The sequence below is a fragment of the Sarcophilus harrisii genome, chromosome 1 (genome assembly GCF_902635505.1).
Source record: "Sarcophilus harrisii chromosome 1, mSarHar1.11, whole genome shotgun sequence".
Classification (NCBI taxonomy): domain Eukaryota; kingdom Metazoa; phylum Chordata; class Mammalia; order Dasyuromorphia; family Dasyuridae; genus Sarcophilus; species Sarcophilus harrisii.
In genome coordinates, this window is record NC_045426.1 from 192,889,497 (window position 1) to 192,913,522 (window position 24,026).

The 24,026-nt window shown below is 33.1% G+C and overlaps 1 protein-coding gene across 6 annotated transcripts in view; it reads left to right on the top strand.

Annotated features, from left to right (window-relative positions):
- Positions 1-24,026, top strand: part of LOC100925754 — a 205,356-nt gene that overhangs the window by 172,348 nt on the left and 8,982 nt on the right. For all 6 annotated transcript variants that reach the window (XM_031968144.1, XM_031968102.1, XM_031968117.1 and 3 more), the window contains 2 exons: positions 9,978-10,125; positions 11,868-12,011. In XM_031968144.1, the coding sequence (XP_031824004.1) occupies positions 9,978-10,125; positions 11,868-12,011 (292 nt within the window). The remainder of the gene's footprint in view (positions 1-9,977; positions 10,126-11,867; positions 12,012-24,026) is intronic.

Sequence of the window (24,026 nt, forward strand, 5' to 3'; positions counted from 1 at the left end):
TCTCTAATTAATAATTTTTCCACATCCCCTCCAACATTTGCCACTTTCCCCTTCTATCATTTTAGTCAGTCTGAAATTATGGTTTTTTTAACTTGCATTTCTCTAATTAATAAAGATTTAGAGCATTTTTATATGATTATAAATTGTTTTGATTTCTTTATTGGGAAACTGGGGAATGATTTGTATTCAAATAGATTTGACAAAGTTCTTTATATATTTTAGATATGAGATTTTGATTTTAGCTACATTTGTTTTATTTGTACAAAATCTTTTTAATTTAATGTACTTGAAATTATCTATTTTTATGCCTGACTCTGCTATCTATCTTTTTATTCACAAATTGTTCAATTATCCATAAGACTAATAAGTATATTCTATCTTCCTTTCCTTTTCTTATAAAATCTTTGTTTATATCTAGATCGTGTATTAATTTTGACCTTATCTTAGTGTAAGATATTATTTTGGTGAAAGATATTGGTCTTTGCCCAGTTTCTGCCATATTGATTTCTGGTTCTTCCAGCATTTTTTTAAAACTAAATAATAATTCTTATCCTAAAATGTTAAACCTTTAAACTTGTCAAAAACAGATTGATAATGTTTATTTGCTGTTTTAAATTGTATGTCAGTGCAAAATAAATTGTAATATTAGTGTAAAACTGATTTTCATCTGCCTGCTTACTGAGACAATAATGCTGCATGTTTTTAAGCTTTGCTTGCACTTTACTTTTGATGGTATTAAATGCTGCCTTCTTAGAGATGATGGACCATCTTGCAGGTAAACCCTGTAAAGTTATCATTTTTCATTTAGAGGCCTATGATTTTCCCTATCATTTTCATCAAACCAATCTTGATGCTTGCGAGTATTCTGACCCAGATGAGTAAATGTTGTGCTGTATATCAAATCTCTGAAAACTGCCCATTCCTTTCTATTGCCATCTGTGTTGGTTCAGCTTTCCCTCCACATTAGCAACAAAATTTCACACTGGGAGAAGTACTCTAATCTATTGATAATAACTCGTTTGGATCTAATCTTGCTTTGGGGCTGCCACTTCTGTTGAATTAAATGTTTACCTTGAAAGGGTAACTCTATGAGGGATCTAGCACTTTATGTTACACAACACCTTCATCACTCACATCCTGTCTGTCCCTTCCTTTAACAATGGCTTAGTCTATTAAACATCAATGTTTGCTGCAAGAGTACATCCATGAAGTTTTATTGAGTTTAGGTAAGTGGAAGACAGTAGTGGTGATGAGAAGGTTATGAGATGCACACATCTTTACTAGTAAATGACCATTGGTATTGCTGTTCAGCTTCATTTATCCCAAGGACTCTTTGTTTTGTCTGATAATCTGTGGTACACTGTCATTAAAGTCACCCAGAATTACAAGCCTGTTCTTTAGGCACATTGATGATGAAGGTCTCCAGGTCTTCATAAAATTTTTCATTGACTTCTTCAGGATTTGTCATGATGGGAGCATATGCACTGATGATGATGTGGTAATTTCCTGAGAGTGGAAATTGCATTGCCATGAGTCTATTGCTTTTGGTAGGTACACTGGCTTATTGACTAGATTAGGTTCTCTTTTACTTCTTTTTTGAAATTAAAAAACAAATTTTTATTTAAAGTTTTGAGTTTCAATTTCTGAACCTCTTGCTTTTTCCTCTCCTCAGATGGTAAGTAATTTTTTTATTTTTTCCTGCAGAGTAAGAATCCCTCTTGTCATTGGAAGCAGGCTAGAATTAGGTTAGGTGAAGTAGACAATTTGTAGACACTCCCTTCCTCACACTGGTTGAAAAGTAGTCCTTAAAAAAGACTATTCAGGTGCCCAGGGAACTGATGCATCCTACTACTGCTTCAGGCTGCTGAGAAGATGATTCATCTTATGGCCTGGACTTCCCTGTGGAGGACTGTGACTATAGTTCCTGCACCTGTCGCTTCATCACTTGCCTGCCTCCACAGGACTTTGTGGTGTCTTCTGACTCACATACAAATTGGATTTAAGGGAGCTAGAGTTGTGTGGTTGTCAGTCTGACTGTGTCTTCCAGAGTCATTGGAGTCTTATGGTAAGACAAAAATCAAAAAGAATGGTGATAATTTGGGATTCAGGGGAAGGATCTTGGATATCTAACCTCCAAGCACACTACAATGCCTGCTTTAGCCACCTTCATGGCCACTGAAACAAACTGTTCTTATTTGCCCCATTCTATCAGGGGAAATCCTCACATGCATAGAGCAGAATCCCTTTCCCAACTCACTAATGAGTTTGAGGTCCATCAGTTACCTTCAGCCTGCTTTATCTTGTCTGCCAAAATGTTTCACTGGCATGTGACCACTATTCATGCTGCAGCTTCTTAGAGCCATAGGCGAGAGTTGGGTGACTCCTGGTAGTCACCCAGGAGTGACTGGGTGCTCCCCCAGCTACCTACTCCAGGTAGACACTAAAGGTAAAAAAGCAGCCTTAAAAGGGTTCAGTAGCCCTCATACCAGAAGTCCTAGTCTTTCCTGAACACTTGTACATCTCACCATATATCTTAGAACCAGAGAGCAAGATAGAAATGGAAAGAATTCACTGGTCATCTCCTGAAAGAGATCCCAAAATGAAAACTCCTTGGGAATATTATAGCCAAATTCCAGAGTCCCATATAAAGGAAGAAATACTGAAGACAACCAGAAACAAAGTAAATGAAGGGATCACATAAAATTTAGTAATTGCTACTATAAAGGATAGGATGGCTTGGCAGATGATGATCTGGAAAGCAAAAGAGCTAGGAATAGCCAATTCTGCTAAACTAAGTAGTACAGAGGAAATCCTACAGGGAAAAATGGACATTTAATGAAATAGTAAACTTTTAAGCATTCTTAATGAAAAGACCAGAGCTGACTAGAAAATTTGACATTTATACACAAGAATGAAGACATAAAAAGATAAACTTGAGTGAGAAATCATAAAATACTTAATCAAGTTAAACTGTTTATATTCCCATATGGGAAAATGATACATATAATATTAATCTAAGGATTTTATCATCATTGGTGTATTTGAAAGAAGGTTACTTAGGCAAAGGCATATTCTTTTGAGATGATCTTAAAAGAAGAATGGAGGGATGAAAAAGAAGGATGCACTGAGAGAAGGAGTGGAAAGGGGACAGAATGGAGGAAATTATCTTTACAAAAACTGATGCACAAGGAATAGTTTTTACAAGAGTTTGGTAGGGATAAATCTAGGAGGGAATGAGCAATGCTTGAAACTCACTCTACTCTAGACTGGTTCAAAGAGTGAGAGTGTAGAGGAAGAAAGATTATATACACATACACACACATATATATTTCTGTATGTTACCTACACACACACACACACACACACACACACACACACAGAGTTGGGTACAGAAAATCATCCTACCCAACATGGAAGTAAAAGCGGTAGGGGCTCAGAGAAAGGGGAAGTGATAAGATTGAGGATGGATTTAGGAGGCAGACTTTGAAGAAAGAACAAGATTAAAGAAAAACATTGAAGGATAAAAGAAAAGAGTAAGATGGAAGGAAATAACACAATCATAACTGAATATGATTGGAATGAACTCACACATAAAATGGAAGAAGATAGCAGAATAGATTAGAAATCAGAAGTCAACAGTATGCTGTTTCTAAGAGACATACTTGGAGATGATTCAGATAGGACTGGAGGGACTGAATGTGGATCACAATATAGTATGTTCACTTTTGTTGTTTTTTTGCTTGGATTTTGTTTTCGTTCTCATTTTTTCCTTTTTGATCTGATTTTTCTTGTGCAGCATGATAATTGTGGAGGTATGTATAAAAAAATTGCATGTGTTTAACATATATTGGATTACTTGCCATCTAGGAAAGGAAGTGGGGGGGGGAAGGGAGGGAGGGAGAAAATTTGGAACACAAGTTTTTGCCCGGATGAATGTTGAAAATTATCTCTGCATGTGTTTTGAAAATAAAAAAGTTTTATAAAAATTTTTTAAAAATAAGAGATACACTTGAAATAGACACAATTTTAAAGTAAAGGTTTGGAGTAGAATCTATTATGCTTTAGCTGAAGTAAAAATCATGATTTCAGACAAAGAAATGAGAAAAATAGACCTAATTAAAAGGAAATAAGGGAAACTGCATTTTGCTAAAAGGTATCAGACAATATCAATACTGAACACATATGCATCAAATGGCATGGCATCCAAATTCTAGAAGGAAAAGTTAGAGTTATAGGAGGAAAAATACTATAAACCAATACTAGTTGGAGAATTCAATTTACCTCTCTCAGAGCTAGATAAATTTAATCATTATACAAATGAGAAAGAAGTAAATGATAAATAGAATTTTAGAAGTTAGATATGGTAAAACTCTTGAAGAATAATGAATAGGAATAGAAAAAGGTATACCTCTATTCAGCTGTACATGCCATGTTCACAAAAATTGTCAGTGTATCAAGACAATAAAAACCTGATAGATAGATGCACTCATCTCAAATCATAATACAATTAAAATTTTTATTCAATAAAGAGCCTTTGAAGCATAATCAAACATTGATTGGAAATTGATGGTGGATCAAAGAACAAATCTTAGAAGCAATAATTTCATTAAAGATAATAATATTAATACTGTGCCGTGAGAACAGATTACTAAATTGGGTATACAGCAACAACAACAACAACAAAAACTAGGAAGTAACTAAAAAATTCTAAAGTTTAATACCAAAATAGAAATCCTGAAAATCAAAGGAGTGACAAAGAAAATGGAAAATAAAAAGATATTGAATAAATAAAACTAGAAGATGGTTGTTAGGGAAAAATTAAGTTGGCTAATTTGATCTAAAGGAAAAAAAAGAAAGAAGAAAACCAAATTACCAGTATTAAAAGTGAAAAGAATGAATGTGCAGCCAATGAAGATGAAATTAAAGCAATTATTAGGAGCTATTTTATGCCCCCCCACCATGGATGAATATTTATAAGTCTATAAATTGTCTAGATTAACAGAAAAGGAAATACACTAGAAAGGTAATTTGAATAAACCATAAATGAACTCATGAGGGAAAAGAATCCCAGGACCATATGAATTTACAAGTAAATTCTAATAAACATTTAAAGACCAAGCAATTCCAATATTATAGAAACCATTTGAAAAAGTAGATAAAGTAGGAAATCTACCAGATTTTTTTTCCATGACACAAATATAGTTTTGATACCCCAATTAAGGGAAAGCAAAAACAAAGAGAATATAAACCAATTTCCCTAATGAATATAGATGAAAAATTTTAAAGTAAAATACTATCATGAAGGAGATCATAGCAATATAGCACAAAAATCATACACTATGACCAGGCTAGCTTCATACCAGCAGTGCAGGTCTGCTTCAATATTAGGAGACTATATTACTATATAACATATTTCTATGTAAAACTCTAAACATAATTGACAATATTAAAATTTTTAAAAACAAAATCATTATCTCACTAGAAACAGAATGAGCTTTGACAAAATGCAATGCACATTCTTATTAAAAATACAAGAATGCACAAGAATAGAAATTTTCTTAAAATGATAAGCAGTATCTAAAGCCAAGAAACAAATATTTTTGATATCAACATTGTTATTCAGTATTGTAAATATAAATACTAACTATAGCACTAAGACAAGAAAAAACAAATTAAAGGGCTAAACATTGGCAACAAGGAAGTAAAACTCATTTTTTGCAGATGATATGATGGTATTCTTGGAGAGTCCCAGAAAGTCAACTAGAAAAAATTGTTGAAGTAATGAGCAATTTTAGAAATATTAAAGGATATAAAATAAACTCATACAAATCACTAGTATATCTATATACCACTAAACAAACCCTGCAATAAGAAATATAGAAATTACATTTAAAATGAAGACAGGGGGAGGATTCTAGGAAGATGGCTAAGTAGGTTGGTAAATTTCACCAGATCCCTCCCACACACAATGAACAGATTTATCTCTCAGGGAGAACAAAGACTGGTGAAAAATCAAGAAGACTTGATGCAGAACAGGGGTCTTCCTGATAAAAGCCAAGAATATCCAAAGAAAGAATGACCCCAGACTGGAGATTAACCTGTGTGAAGTACAAACACTTCTGGGCCAGCTCCAAGCAAACATTAGGTAAGGTCCCCTGAGGTGAGCTCAATGTGGCAAGAGCCTCAACAGGAACCACAGAAACTTTCACCTCCAGGACTACTTGAAAAATTGGGGGTCTGGGAAAACTGAGTGAAGCCCTACTGATTAGGAATGCCAGACCCAGCTGTGCTACAGAGACAAGGTCCTAGGTGAGAAGGAACCAGCAGTGTGTGCAGATCCAAGGGGAGTAGGGTCACTGCTGGCTTCGGGCACTTGGAGTGTGTGGGAGGGAGCTCTTGGTTTCTGGTGCCAGGTCATAAGGGAGAGCTGAAGTGAAGTTAGACACACCCTCCCCCCACCTCATGATTAGAGGTTCTTTTAAAAAGAGGTATTAGCCTCTTATTTAAAAAAAGAAGAAAGAACTCAACCATAGAAACTTATTTTGGGAACAGGAAAGACCAGAGTTTCATCTGTATAGGAAGACATTGAAGTAAAAACAACAACTTCTACTCCAAAGAGACTTTATAGAAGAACTTAAAATTAAATGAGAGATATTGAGGAAAAACAAACAAAAAAGTCCAAGAAAAACAAGAAGATTGTGAAAAAAAAGGAGATATTATAAAACTATAAAAAGGAGATACACAGTCTCAAAGATACAAACAACTTTTTGAAAATTAGAATTGGGCAAGAAGAAGCCAATGAAGCTATGGAAACCAAGAAATAATAAAACTTATTATAAAGAATGAAAAAAATAGAACAGAATCTGAAACATTTTAGAAGAAAAACAACAGATCTGGAGAACAGATCAAGAAGAGAAAATATAGGAATAATTGGAGTACTTGAAAATTGTGACCAAAAAAGAATCTTGACACAATAATGCAAGAAATAATCCAAGAAAATTGTCCTTAAGTGATAGAATATGAGGGGAAAGTAGAAATAGAAAAAAATCCACCAATCACCACCTCAGTGAGATCCTTTATGTAAAATACATAGGACTATTGTTGCCAAAATTTGAAACCCCCAGATCAAAGAGAAAATTTTGCAAGAAACAATAAAAAATTCAAAAGCTCTAGAGTTACAATTAAATTTATTTATAATTTTTTCCTGGATGTACATATACATAAATTTTTTAAATACACATTTCTTTATGAATCATGTTGGGAAAGAAAAAAATCAGAGTAAAAGGGAAAAATCAAGAGAGAATAAAAAGAAAAAAGTGAACATAGTATGTACTGATTTACGTTCAGTCTTTGTAGTTCTTTCTCTGTATGCAGATGGCATTTTCTATCCAAAGTTTATTGGGATCTCTTGGATCATTGAACCACTGAGAAGAACCAAGTTTTTCATAGTTGATCATTGTACAATCTTGCTGTAACTGTGTACAATGTATTTCTGGTTCTATTTGTTTTGCTCAGCCTCAGTTTGTGTAAATCCTTCCAAGCCTTTATAAAATCAACTTGTTTATCATGTTTTATAGAATAATAATATTCCATTACTTTCATATACTATAACTTTTCACATACCATAGTTCCCAAATTTCTTTTTCTCTGATAAAAGATAACACTATATAGTTTCTTCTATTAATTTTTGCAGCAATGTTCCTTGGGGTTTTCCTTGTGGGATCTCTTTCTGGAGCTGTTTGATGGATTCTTTCAATGACTATTTCCCCCTCTGGTTCTAGTATATCAGGGCAGATTTCCTTGATTATCTTTTGAAGAATGTTATCCAGGCTCTTTTTTTAGTCATGGCCTACAGGTAGACCAATAATTTTTAAACTCTTTTCTGGATCTATTTTTCAAGTGGGCTGTTTTTCCAAAAAGGTATTTTATATTTTCTTCCATTTTTTTCAGTTTTTTTTTTTTTTAGTTTGATTGATTCTTGAGGTCTCAGAGAGTCATTAGCTTCCATTTGCCCTATTCTAGTTTTTAATGTGTGATTTTCTTCAGTGCAAGTGCAATTGTGACCAATTCATATCACTCTGAGATTTCCTCTGTGAATACTTTATCCTCAGTTGAGTTGGTGTTTTGGTCTTTCCTGTCGCCATAGTAGCTTTCCATGGTCAATATTTTTTTCTGTTTCTTGCTCATTTTCTTTCCCTTTTTGTATTTTCTTTTTTTTTTTAACTTTTATGATTGAGAACTGCTCCTGGGATAAAGGAGGTGCTGTCAAAAGCTTCTAGTGCATCTCTGAGTCTTGGTTTTGAGCACAGGAGCTCCTTCTATTTGGATAGGGAAGCTTTGCTTGCTCTTTCTAGGAAATAGCCTGATTTCTAAGAAGCCTTCTAAGCTGGGACTGGAGACTGTCCCACTAATCTGCTCCACTACTGAGTCTGTGAGAGGGTCTTAATCACAGCATATCAACCACTGAGCCCCTCAGTCCCACTAATTTTTGGTTCATAGTGTAGTCACATAGAAATACTCTTCTACACATAGACAAGTAGGCACTTAAGAAATATCAAATTGAATTGGTTGTTATTAAAAGCCAGGTTTGTATGGTTGTATCTTTAACATGATGAAAAATATTCAGTTGTCAGGCCCCTCTTGTCTTTTAAGAGTTAAGGATTTTTCATTGTTTCCTATTCATTACCAAGTTTTTTTAAATATATCTCAGATTTTGCCTCTATTATATTTAAAGAACAACTTAATCTAAATTTTCATCCTGTCATACCTTGACTTTACTGAAACATGCTTCTAGTTAATTTCTCATTAGTTTCACTGTATTCTTAACAATGCAATACAATTTTTAGAGAAATCATTTTAATTTCCCCCTATATCTTATTCTTTCTGAAACACACACACACACACACACATATACATACAAACACATACACACATACAACTCTCTCTGCCTTCCCTGGACCTATAGTAACTTATTAATGCCTAGTGTATCCAAAGACAAATTCTTCTATTCACCTCTCAAGACCTATCCCAAATGTTTCATTTATCTCAGCAATCTTATTTCAATAAGTTTGTTTTTGGTTTTGTGGAAAATTCTTAGCTTCCACATATGGCCAAATTCATGTTATTAGAAAAGTATACTAATAAATAAGAGTCACTTAGCAAACTATATGATTATAATGCAGAAATATCCCAGATATTTTGATAAAGGCAAGTCTTCATTTATCACAAATTTTTTATTTTTAGAGTATTTAATTTAAATGCCCATGAAATATAAAAAATATTATTATTATATGGAAATAATATAATTTCTTTAGAGTTCAAATGACTATTACTATCAAAGATGTAAGAATGTAATTTATTTTTAAAATATGTCTTCCATCTTCCATTTCTATATATCACATTTTAACTTTGAAAACTGGGTTTCTACTCTGTTGGACTCTTATCTTTTACTGAATGCAAAGTGGAAATTGAATACTTTCATTAAAAATGTTTACTTGACTTGAGAGAACACTACACATACCTAGTAAGTTATTTCTGATCTAACTTCTGGTCAGCAATGACTTCATCTCCTAGTTGCTGCCATGAAATGTGCAATCAATTAGCTGCCATTTTGTCTTGGTGATAAGAATACAATTAGATAAACTTATTTTTATCAGTTTGATTTTCCAAACTAGATTAATTGCTAAATGAGGCACAGCTACTGAGATAGACTAAAATATTTTATATTGATGGTATAATATTAGTCAAAATCACTAGACACATACTCCAAAGCTGCTATTTTGGTTGTATAGCTCTAGCTCTGTTATTATAAAGGTATACCAATTAGAATGACAGGAATCTGCTTAATAAGTGGACATTTTAAATCTTTTACCCATTACTCACCATTATCTGGAAGTATACTTTATTTGTTAGTCAGCTAAGTTCATTTTACTTGACATAAGTTTATATGTTTATGTTTTATACATTTTTGATTTCAGATAAATGCTCTACAAGCAGAAGTTAATTTCCATCGAAGTATCTATGACCTCCAGATTAAGTACACCAAAGATGTTTTTGATGCTATAAAGCATATCTACCACTCATTCCTGGCAAATATTGATGGTATTCTATGTTCCCCACTAAAAGGTAAGTAGCAGTTCAGTCAATGTTCAAGACTTAAGGTAATCTCCAGTTATATATACTGTTTGGAAGGTATGGAAAATACTAAACCATGAAAATTATAAGTATTATTTAAATAAATGGTGGCATTTTAACTTAGAACTCTTGAAAAGTTGATATATTTAGAACTTTCACCCTTAGAGTTCAAGTCAGTGCTGAAAATTACCACTAGTATTTTTTTGTTGTTGTTGTTAGTGTTGAACTGAACTGAACTTTTTATTCAGTATATATATATATATATATATATATATATATATATATGCCTTTCAGAAATGGAAAAGATGACTTTTCCTATACTCATTTCCCTAAAACAGTTTTATTGTTGTAGCTAAAATGTATCTGCTACTATGTAGTAATTTCCTTATCTACATTCTCTGGCTCTTTCAACTTTCTGTCATTGTTATTAACTTAAATTAGGTAGCAGGTAAATACATATGTATCTGTCTGTTTGTTTATCCGTTTTTATATATCTGTATCATTTATTTAAATAATCCTTCATTGTAGATCCTATCAAGTGCAAAAATCAAACTATTTGATATTTATAAACTTATTTTCTTTTATTGATTTCAGTCTTTCTTAGAAGTCTCAGAAAATCATCTGGTCTATATGTCCTTGCTTCTGTGCAGAATTTCTTAAATTATTCTAGAGAGAAGTTTGTCTACCATTTTCATCAAAATCAGAAAGACATCCTCATTTTCATAAAAGAAATGTTTGGGCAATTTAGAATTTATTTTAAAAATATTGAATTTATTTTTTCAGTATTTCAAAAAAAAATCCATGTTTTCATGAGTACAGATGTCACCAAAGCAGATCTTAACTTCTCTACACTTAAAGAGTTGCTATGCCAAAACCAGGCATTTGATGGCCAGCCTTTTGGTAGTGAGTCTCTCTGAGCTTAGTTTGACTAAACTCAGATGAGTGAAGCAGTCCATTGTCCGACTCATAAGACACACACACACATACAACAGAGAGAGAGAGAGAGAGAGAGAGAGAGAGAGAGAGAGAGAGAGAGGAGGGGGAGGAAGAGGGAGATAGAGACAGAGAGAGACAAAGACAGAGTCAGGAAAGAGAGTCAGGGAGAGGGAGAGAAAGAGAGACTCAGAGAGACAGAGAGACAAAGAGAGAGAGAGAGAGAGAGAGAGAGAGAGAGAGAGAAAGGTTGAGAGATGGAGAGAGAGACAGAGGGAGAGACAGAGATGGAGAGAGAGAGGGGGAGAAAGAAAGGGAGAGGGAGGGAGGAGAGCGCTAGCACATTAAGGTCTTTTGAGAAGATTTAAATTTAAGAGAAAAGGAACATAGCACCTAGATTTGAATTATTTGTATAATTATATTAAATTGTTAAAGTCCCTTCTAATTCCAAATCCTTTGTTTCATGACAATAAACTTATTTTCTAGTGGCATCTACTATCTTACCTAATATAAACTGAGATATTTATCTATATCTATATCTATATATATGTATATGAAAGTTTAGATAACTGTTCTTTTACTAAATAGTGCATTTTGTTTTATTCATAACTGGTTCTGGAATAATTTTTCTGACCCTGGAATAGCCATACCCTATTCCTTTGCTGCAGCACAGATATGTAAGCACATATTCACCTATACTTCCTTAGAAGAAGCTCTGAAAAAAAATCTGAAATGTTGTGTCTGCCTTGGTTGTATTTCATATGTCAGTCTTATGTATATGTATGTTTTTCTTTTTGCAGATGTTCTTTCCTCTTATATAAACCTTACATTGGAACCATCAGATACTGCTTTCAAACACTTTCTCTATGTTTTAAAAAACAATGCTGGACCGATTCAAGAGGCAGTTGACACTTTGACTCCATCAGAGAATCTACAGCATGAAGGTAACAATTTTACTTGTTCAATTTGAGACAGCAAAAAATGAAAAATTGCCTTTTCAGCTTTCCTGTGAATCTATGAAAACAAGGCTGGCATCTGAAGAGGAAAATAATTCATCTCTTCTTGACAAACTGATGTCTTAGGACTTTGTAAGTTAGTTCTTCTTTTAGAGGTGACTTTGCAACTTGATCATTATATTCAAAAGTCAGTTACAGAAATTCTGTTTAATACTTAATTTTCCCTTATGTCAAATGAAGGAATGTTTAATGCTCCTAATTAGAGATATCCTTTGCCCTGGGTGAGAACCCATGAATAGTAATAACTAATGCCTTTTTTACATAGAACACACTATACCAATTTGTCTTAAATCCCAGCCATCTTGAATCTATATTTCTTTTTTTGTGCTCACATTGAGAATACTAATAATGCCAGCAAAGGTTGTAGGTAAGAATTTGCTTGGCTGTTGACTTCACTTTGTACTTATTTAATACTGTTTACATTTCTTTGTTAATTAATATAAGGATCTTTTGATCATTGAATGTTTCAATGAATGAAATGATCTATAGGATTCTGTTCAATTCTGTCGTCCAAATGGAACGGAAGCTTCAGAGATGAACATGCCTTCATTTCTTTGGCCTTGGATTTCCTCATCTGTAAAAGAAGGAAGTTGAGTTCTAAAAATCTCCCTAAGCCCTAAATCTTTGATCCTGTGATTATATATGTAGTTTCAAGAATTACAGAAACTGGCAATAAGATTTACCAGTTTTAAAAATTAAAATAAAAAATTTAAAAATTTAAAATTAAAATATAGAATATATCAGTATTTCTATACTGCCCTGTAGGTATGAGGTATGAATGCTGAAAATAACATGGCATTTAGGGTTTGATTGGTTTGATTATTAGGTATTATGGCTATTTAAATATTAAACTTAATTGATAGTTACTGTATTTATCATACTTGCTTCATTAGTTTTGAAAGAATAAAAATGCAATTATTGGGGAAAATGATCAGAGAGATGGTGGGAGCACTTGTTTCCCCCATGCTCAGGGCAGAAAGAGTCTTGTAGGGATTTCTTTATTTTCTACATTCCTGAAGGTTGTTCATAAGCTCGGCAATGTAGCAATATAAGCCAGCACTGACCTGATTAGGAAATTTAATCGTAAAATGGTAAAGAGAACAGAGTAGAATTTATCTTTTATTATTTAGAAGGCATTTCAAGATATTGTGCTATTCCATGGTCATCCTTATGAATAACACTTATAATTTTACAGCTCCACAATGCTGTCACTAGCAAAAGTTTAGATTAGTAATGTAAATTGGAATTGTTGTATGTGAGTATCTAATAAATCTCTGCCATCCACTTGTTTGTCTTTGACATTGAAAGCAGAGTGCAGAACAAAATTGAGTTTTTCATATTTCAAGATATGGGCTAGGTGATAGTTTAGAATAATTGACAAGATAATTCCATTTCCCCGATAGAATTCTGATACAGTGCTGCTGAATCTCTTTTTTTACATCTTTTAGTTTTTTTTGGGGGGGAGGGGGACTAGGGGAAGTAGCACTATAACAAGACCCATCCTTCTTTTTTGAAAGCTGTTTATCACCATAGGATCATATATAGTGAGGTGGAAGGGATTTTAGATGTCATCATAGCCCAACTCCCTTGATTTTTAAAAGAGGAAATTGAGTCATAGGAGGGTTGTCATATGTGCAACATCATTCAGGTAGGAAGCAGCAGGAAGGAAAGCCAAGTTGGGAACCCACATGCTCTCACTCCATTCTTTCCATTGCACCAGGCCACTCAATTGGACAGCCATTTTCACATTTAGTTTAATGTTTTAACATGAAACTTCTAATCATAGTTAAATAAAGTTCGTGTTGTCAGACCGGATTTGGTCCTTTGAATCTAATCATTTAAACTGAGGGTTTTTCAACATAAGCTAATCTTGCTCTTTTCCTCTGTTCATAAGGTTTTATTTACTCTAGCTTTTATAGCAGGAAACAAAATTCAATCTGTATTCTTCAGTGTCTCTTGGCTTTATTCCATCAATTCAAAAATAACCAGCCTGTATTAAGGATATAAAAGCTGTAGCTGAGGACTTTATTAAAAAAATAAACTGCAATAAATTGGCTGCTATACTTTGCTTTTCAATTGAATTGAAATTGAGGATTGGTTTAGAGCTATAAAGCCCTATACTAGTTTTGTAGAGAGAAATATTCAAAGCTGCAGAATGCTAACTTAAAAAGCATTATATTAACGATAAAATCATAAGATAGATAGTAGAATTGAAATTGATCACTTTTTTTGGAACAAATAAATAATCTGAGGTCCAGAGAATTTAAGCAACTTGTCCAATGTATTTTGGAAGCAGCAAGGGGATTCAGTCTGTAGAGTACTGGGCTTGGAGTCAGGAAGACATAGATTCAGATTCATCCTTAGAAACTAACTGTGTGACCCTGGGCAAGTTATGCTGAAAATGGCAAATGACTCCAATATGCCAAGAAAACCCAGTGGATAATATTGTCTATGGGGACTGACTGAATTGACTTAATGAAAACCAACATATAATAGATTGCTAGTGTCAGAACAAGAACTCCAACCTTTGAGTTCCTAAGCAAGAGCTCTGTCCATCACACCATGCTGCCTTTGAAACACAATGCTAGGAATGGTCAAGATTTGAAAAACATTTAAGTAGCTCAGTTGGTTTAATGGTGGAGTAATGGCAAAAAAAATTTATAACGATTCCTAAGAGAAAATATATGTGAATTTACAAATTATTTTTGTCTGAGATTGAAAAAAGGAAATCATAGTTGCTGTCCATGAAGAATCTAAGTATTTGCTTGCATTTAAAGCTATATAGCTGCTAAATACTGTCAGAACAATTGTTATAATCTTAGGCAAATCATATATTTTAAAATTCAATAATTGCTTAAAAATCTAAAAGTATGTCATGAATTACCAAATTAATTATTAATTTTGAGAAGTCATTTTCAAGCTTCAGAATACCTAAAGAAATGTCTTATACCTAATATACAATGTTTTGTTCAGTTTTTGAACATATAAAATGATGCCTAAGTATACAAACGCAAGGACTGTCCTATAATAGTGGCAATGCAAAAATGGGTAATTATGTATCATTAGAAATGAATATAATTGCTTTCAAATGAATAATTCTCACAATTAATTTCTATTATCTTTGGGGTTAAGAAAAAGAATTCTGGCTTATTTACTAAAGCTGAAGTTGAAGTTGATTTTCCCTGTTAACTGGTATTTACTTTCCACCATTTTCAGTTACAATTATTCAGTCAAATATGTTAGTTATAATATTCAGTCAATAAATTAGTAAGTATCTGTTATGTGCCAGACACTGTGCTAGGTGGTGAATATAAAGTATAAGGCTTCATTGTCTAAAGAAAGGTTGGACGATAATGTTAGAAGATAATGTTAGCTTGCTTGATAATGATCAGGCTAAAACTGTATTTTAACTTGCATTATTGATGTTTGTTCAATCCTAAAGGCTATGTTCTATGTTCTATGTTTGTCATAGATAAAATAATTTATTTTTGACAGTGTTATTGTTTTATACTTAATCCTGGATTTATGTCATTGATTTATGATCTTTGTAAACATAGGTGTTCCAAGAGCAGAGGTTAACTCAAATTCAGTAAAGACTTATTAAATATCTACTAGATATAGAACATCACACTGGGAGGAGAAGAGAGCTCATATCCTCATGTGGCTTCCAGTGTACTAGGAATACAAATATGTATAACTAAAATGTATAATATTATATAATCAATCAACCATTCTATGTATTTATGAACCACCTACAATGTGTTGGGCATTGAGTTAAGTACTATAAATACAAAGAGAAGCTAAATTTAGTCCTTGTTCTTAAGTTCATAATCAAAATACAATAATAAATATGTTAAATATATTAGTGCAAAAAATCCTACATGAGAGGACATTACAGAAGCCTTTATGAAGAAGTAACATTTGAGTTTGACCCTAAAGGAAGAGTAGAAAATAACCAGGAAATAGGTAATAGATTAGGGAAAGGTACATAGACTGAAAAATTTGGTTTTGGCATAGCAAATTGAAATTAATTCAGTTTAAATGTAATATAAAAATCAGAAGTAAAAAATATAGGGAAAAATATAAAATGAGGCTGTAAAGGTAAGGTGATACCAGATTATGAAAGGTTTTAGGTTCTTTTTATTTGATAGGCAGTGAGGAGCCACAGAATATTTATGAGTAGAGGAATAATACATCCAGACTAATGTATTACTAATATGTCTTTCAGTGGTATGAGTATACCATATAATGGTATGGAAGGGAAAATAGTAGAGGTATAATGTGAGAAAACCTTTATAATAGTTTTGCAAGCAGTAATGAGACCCTGGACTTTGGTTTTGGCATTAGGAATAGAGATAAGGGAAAGGATTTGAGGAATTCTGAAAGAGTAGAAGAATCAAGAGGATTTGGTAAATGATTGAATATGACACACACGCACATACATACACACAAAATGATAAAGAACAAAAGAATTTCAAACCATGGACATACATTTGTTTTGGGGATTAGTGAGTTTGAGTTATTGGTGAGACTTCTAGATAGAGATGTTTTAGAGAGAGAGAGATGGCAAATTCTGAAGAGTGGTTAGGGTTAGAGATAGAGTATTTCAAAAATTATTTATTGTAATTAATTATTAATTATAAGAGAGGCTTAAAATTTAAAAATAAATTTAGATTGAATTTTAAGAGTTACTAGAAATCAACTCTTTCAAATTTTTATATCAAGAAATAAAATACTAATAATGAATCATAGATTCCAGGCATATTCTTCAGTATGTATTTGGAAAAGGGGATCTTTTGAAACTACTTCCTTTCCAACCTTTCCAAAGGATGATTTTCTATAAATCTTTAATATATATTTTAGATGTTTTTCTTTTCCTTCCCCCTTCTCTCCCTCCCTTCCTTCTTCCCTCCCTCCCTCCTTCCCCCCCTCCTTCCCTCCCTTCCTTCCTTCCTTCCTTCCTTCCTTCCTTCCTTCCTTCCTTCCTTCCTTCCTTCCTTCCTTCCTATAACATTATGTATTTTAAACATTCTTTTAACATTTTGAGTTCCAAATTCTCTCCTTCCCTCTCATCACTACCCCATCCACTGAGAAGGAAAACAAGATAGTATAAATTATACATGTTGAACCATGTGAAACATATTTCCATATTAGCCATATTACAAAAAAGGAAAGAAAGCAAAAAAGTTATACCTCAATTTGCACTCAGAGTACATTAGATCACCTACTTTGTAGGTGGCTATTATTTTTTCATCCTGAGTTCTTTGGAATTATATTGAATCATTGCATTAATCAGGATAGTCAGATCTTTCATGGTTGACCATCATTACAATATGGGTTACTGGACATAGTGCTCTATATGTAATAGGTATTATTATTTTACTATTTACCTTTTAACAAAGTGTTGTTTCCCAGATTCTCTTTTATTTAGTTTTATTTTTGCTTTTGCTTTTTCTGAGATCATGATTTCTATCCTTTTTTTTTTTTTTTTTTTTTTTTTTTTTTTTTTTTTTTTTTTTTTTTTTTTTTTTTTTTTTTTTTTTTACTTTAGTTGAAGCAGATTCTGCTCCAGCCCTTTGTGGGTGTCTGTTTCAAGTGTGTCTTTTGCAAACAACATATTGTTAGATTCTGGTTTCTAATTCATTTTATTATCCAGTTCCATTTTATACTTGAGTTCATCCCATTCACATTTGCAAATTATGATTACTAACTATGTATTTTCTTCTATTCTATTTTCTTCTATTTATCTTCCTCTCTCCCTCTTACTCTTTCGTCTCTTTCTTGCTCTTTCTCTCTGTCTTTTCTCTCCTGTTCTTCCCCCTCTTTTGCTTCTGACTGCTGCCTCCCTTAATCTGTCCTTTCTTTTATCAACTTTTTCCATGATTTTCTTTCCCAACCCCACTTGCTTATTTTTTTCCTTTACCATTTCTCTGTTGGGTAAGATAGATTTCTGTATCCAATTAATTGTGTGTGTATGTATTTTATATATATAATATATATATATTATATATATATAATACACACGCAGATATATATACATATATGTATACACACATATATGTATATATAGAGTAAGATAGATTTCTGTATCCAATTAATTGTGTGTATATATATTCTTCACTCTTTGAACCTAATGAAAGTAAGGTTCAAACATTGACTATACCACCCGTTTCTTCCTCCACTATAAAAGCTCTTCCTTGCATGCCTTTTTTTATGACAAATATTTCCACAATTTGCTTTTCCCTTTCCCCTTCTTTGAGTGCATCTCTTTTTCTCACACTTTTTTTTTTTTTGCTTTTGAAATCATCCCAACATAATCGACAACACTGTGGTTTCTGTCTATATAGATTCCTCCTAGCTGTTCTAATGATAGAATTTTTAGGAGTTAAATGTATCATCTTCCCATGTAGAAGTATAAACAGTTTAAATTCATTGAGTCTCTGATGATTAATCTTTTATATTTACTTTTTTATGTTTCTCTTGAATCTTGACTGAATGTCTAATTTTCTGTTCAGTTCTGATCTTTTCCATCAGAAATTCTTTAAAGTCTTCTGTTTAATAAAAAAATTTCCCTCTGAAGAATTTATACGGTTTTCTTGGGTAGGTTATTCTTAGTTGTCCTTTTTTTTTTTTTTTTTTTTTTTGCATCTGTTGAGACAATCATGTGACTTCTGCTAGTCTTGTTCTTGATATGGTCAATTATGGTGATAGTTTTCCTAATAGTGAACCAGCCCTGAATTCCTGTTATAAAATCTTCTGAGTTTATATCTTAGTCTTCCCTTCCACTATAGTAGATTTTTATATTCTTAGGTCCACAGCTGGTGATACTACTGTTGTGCTTCATGTTGATTTTCCACCCTGTTGTGACAGATCTTGTCTACTGATCTCCTATATTGTTTTAAGCTAGACACATGTCTCACTCTTCTACTCTAAAATTTGATTTGAGGAGTCATTTTAAAGTTTTTTGAAAGGGAATGTTGGGAGAGTTCAATTAGGTTGCCATCTTGGCTCAGCCTCCAAACTTTTTTTTAAAAAGATATATTGAATCCCTAGGAATAAATTGGTCCTTTTCTTTAATGACTTAATCTTGAGACTTAGCAACATTTCCCGTGTCTGAAAAGAAATTGAGAAGTTTGTTTTCTCTGTCACCTTTATTATCTAGCACTGTCATTGTTGGTTTCTTGTGTGTAAATTACTTCTTGGTTTTATCTTTTAAATAGTAGCTTTGCATTTAGAATGTCTGCTGTGCATTGTGCTATGACAGATGAAAAATTTAAACATCTAAATCATGTTTTTTCATTTAGTTTAACAATATGGATCTTTATCTTCTTTCCTGTTTCTTACCTTTTTTGGCAATATTCCTTTGGTTTTCATTTCATTTTATAAAAATAGAAATTAAGCCAAACTACCATATTTGTGAGCATTTAATTTAGAATCAGAAAGACCCACGTTTGAATCTCTCTTTTACTTTTTACTCCCTGGGCAATCTTTGGCAAGGACTCTTGACTTGTTAGAACTCCAACCTCCTTATTGGCAAAATGAGAGTGATCTTGGTTAAGTAATCTTGAAAGTTATTTCCACCTACAAATATTGTGGTCCAGGTATATAAAATATATGAAAATGAAGACTATTTTGAATAACTACTTGATATTTTTGAAACATAATTGTCATCCTTTCCTCTCCCAAGATGTTATGTGATGAAAGTAGACCTATAAATATTCTTCTGTGAGTATAATTATTGTAGTTCCTAAGTATTATTACTTTACTCTGAAGAAGCAATGCCCTTTGTTCTATCAATCTGATGGAATAATTGGAAGAATGGGGCATTCCTTCTTCATGAATAGGAAAATAGAAAGTTTAAATCTACCTGAGCTTCAGAAAGCCAAGTATAATGCTGACTCTGTTGTAGTTCCTTTGACTATAATTCAAAGATTGGGAAAACAATTTGTGAAGTAATTCACAAAGGGAAGGGATTAAGGGGTATAAATATAGTGATACCTAATAGGATGACACAAATGAGCTACATTTAGCACCTTGCCCAAGCTTAAAGGGAAAAAAGGGTGAAACTAATTTAATCCACCACTCAGTAAGCATTTATTGCATCTCCAAGTGCTAGACATAATGCTATTAATTAAATATATAAATAATGAACCATCTCTACTCTTAAAAAAGGTTAAATACAAATGGGGAAAAACAAGCATATATGTAAGTACATCCAGAGTAAATACAAGATTATTATTATAGTATTAGCAGTTGGGGAGCATCAGGCAAGGAAAGCTTTGTGTAGAAGATGTTAACTGAAGGAAGTTAAGGATTCTATGAGGCAAATAAAGGTAAGGGAAAAATTACATTCCAGGCATGAGGGGATGGTTAGAATAGAGGCACAGAGATGAGAGAAAGAATGGCTTTTATAAGAAAGAAAGAGAAATTCAGTTTAGTTGAATTGTAGAATATAGAAAGAGAATTAATTAATAATGAAATTGGAAATATAGATTGGAGGCAGGTTATGAAGGACTTTAAAAGGCAAACAGATGAATTCATATTTTACGCTAGAGGTAGCTGTTTTTAGGATGAACTGCAGTGGGGAGAAACTTGAGGCATAAAAATCATGTAAGAGGCTATTGCAATAGTCTAGGTGAGAAATGATGGGTCCCTGAACTAAAATGATAGCTAGTTATGTAAAGAGAGAGAATGAGTTGGATGCAAGACATAGAAATAAAAATACCTAAGTTTATCCACTTGCTGGATGCATAGGAACAAAGGAGAATGATTAGTTAAGGATAACACAAGATTACAAACCTGGAAAAGAATTAGGAAGGGAAGGAATAGATATGAAGAGATTAAATTTTGGGGGGCAGGAAAGAAATAACTGAAGGTGATCATCTACTGGAGAAGATAGAAAAGATAGGATGGGATGAGATCAAGGGCAAAGTATGTATAAAAGTGTTGGTTGACTTTGGCAAGAAGGGCACCTCATAGTCAGAGGGAAAGAAAGAGATAGTGGGGGAAGACATCACAAGGTTTTGAAATGAAGAGACGAGGGAATTACCCCAGTTTTCTCAGGAGTGTGGGGAATTTGAGATATTTGGGATAACTTTTGTGTGTGGTGAGATCTGGAACCACTTAGGGAGGAATAAAAGGTTGATAACCTCATTACTTTCCAGTTGCATTATGCTGCATTTAGCTGTACAAGTAAGAAGGGGCAGAAAACAGAAGGTGGGAATAAGTTTGCTGAGAGATGTGAGCAATAGGACAAAATAGTAAATGTGAGTGAAAGCACTGCAGAATGAAGGGAAATTCATTCACCATGAAACAAGAATTCCACAGAGCACAATTAAAAGGGAAGTTGAATATGAATAGAGTTGAAGAGGATGGGATCAGAAAATAAGAAGATTGTGAATCATTTGTTCTGAGGTTGTTACAGAAATAGGGAGAGTGGGAGGGTGTTGGCTATAAGAATATTGTGAGTGGCAGATGAATCTTAATGTTCACAGCCTGAAGGCCTTCTCCCGTGGCAAGCTCACTGTTTAACAGTTTCCCTATTTTTTATAGCCAAAACAACATTAGATCTTCAGGCTTGGGCAAAGCCATGGAGAAAAATACATCTACAAATTACATTTTTACTATGTTCAAGTGAGTTCATAGTGCAAACATATATATATATATATATATATATATATATATATATATATATATCTCAGCTCCTTCACAATGATGTCCTTCACAATGAATACATATTTACAATACATATTTCATACATTGCTTCTCTTCCTGTTTAGGTCTTCTCTTTGCTCCTCTACATGATACTCTATCTATCATCTCCCTGACTTTCTTTTGTCTTTTGTGTTACCAACCAATAATTCCCATAGAAAAATAATTCAAGATTTTGTTTATAAATATTATTCATAATAATGAATATTCACAACAAAAATTTGGTAGTAGATTTGTTAATAACAGTTATAGAGGTCTAACAAAACCAGATTACTTTCCAAGTTTTCCGTAATATTAGAAGAATTAAAAACCAATTTTACTATAATAATATTATGCCACGTTTTAACATCCATTCATTTTGTGTTGAATATTATTGATGTTTGAACTGCATATGCAACATTCATCCCTTGGAGAGATATCTTTTAAATTATCATTCTTTAGAACATTTTTTTTAATTATCAAAAATTTAGCTTCTTTGTTTTAGTGATATTTTATTTGTATATTGTGATAATATTGTGCTTATTATTCTTCTGGCTATGCTTATTTCATTCTCAATTCAAACAAATATTCCCATGTTTCTCTTAATTCTCTGTAATGTTTTTTAAATTCACAGGTATTTTGCCTTATATTCACATAGCACTTAGATCTCAAAGGAGGTTGCTTCAAAATTCAAGCACTCAATGTGTCCATATGGCATCTTAATAACAAGCCCCCCCTACCAATGTGTTTATTTTTTTCATTTAGTTAGAGGATACAATTAATTCCAATTGGGCATTTAATATAATACTGCTCTTGACAGTGTCACACTCAATGTATGGTTTAATGTGTAATTTATATTAGGCTTGTAGGCTCTGGAGTGTGTGTGTGTGTGTGTGTGTGTGTGTGTGTGTGTGTGTGTTGGGGTTTGAGGTGGTTGAGGTGTGATTATTGCTCCTACTTAATAGTACTCCACATGTGGTCTCATGGTCACTGTTGGTTCCTGCTAAAGACAACTCCTCCAGGCACAAAGTTTTGGAGCTTTTTTCTGCTTCTAATTTCTGTTTTCACCTCTCCAGTGAGAGGAAGAATGGGCTTTTCTATGTCACTTTCATCACAAAACCCCAGGGCTTTTGAGATAACTCTTTAGAAAGGCAAAGCCCTTATAATAATGGACTAGGGAAAAATCCCCTACAATCTTTCCTATCACAAGGAGGCTTTATCTGGTTTCAGAGCCTTGGCTGAAATAGGCATTTTCTTTCCCAAAGGAGATTTCTCACCAGACAAGTTTTAACCCTAGTACTTGCAGGCTGGAATCTCTTCTTTTGTTTGTCCTTCTTGTTCACTAAAGCTATCTGTCATTCAACAAGCATTTATTAACTATGTAGCATATCCAGGCTTTGTACTAGGAGCCAGGGATACTAATACAAAATATAAACAACAACAATAAAAACATACCCCCCCCCCCCCCCAAAAAAAAAGAAAGAACCTTGCTTTCAAGTGGCTTGCATTCTGTCAGGGAAACAACATGTACATCTATCAGTATATCCAGAAGAAATACATATACAATAAAAAATACGGCAGAGAGAGTACTAGAAGATGGGAGGATCCAAAAAAGCTGTATATTGTGCCTCATGTTTGAAGGGAGAGTGATTATTTGAGGTAAAAGTGGGGAAGGAATGAATCCACAGCATGGGCTATATCCAGTAGAAAGTCAGGGAGATGATAGATAGAGTATCATGTAGAGGAGCAAAGAGAAGACCTAAACAGGAAGAGAAGCAATGTATGAAACCGTAGATTGGAAATATTGTAATTAATTTTAATAGCCAAACAAAGGTTTTATTCTTATAGCAAAAGGATCGTTTTATTTGCATAATCCCAGGATGGAAGTGTAAAATTCACAGTTCCACCAGCAATGTATAAGTATACCTATCTATCCAAAGCTATGATAGTTTTAATTTTAATTACAGTTTACCTAGTAAAATTTCAGGGATGTTTGGATTGTCATTTCTCTTGTTAGTGATTTGGAGCATTCTTTTAGTAGTTAGTAATAGTAATTAGTAATAATCTGGAATTCTTCTTTTGAGAACTTTTTTGATCACTTATCTATGGCAAAATGGCTTTTGCTCCTATATATGTCTGTTAGTTGTCTCAGATATCAGACCCTTATCAGATACATTTGATAAAAAAGTTGTTTCCCCCCCCATTCAACCATTTCTCTTTTTATACTAGTTGTATGTTATGCATGAAAAACTT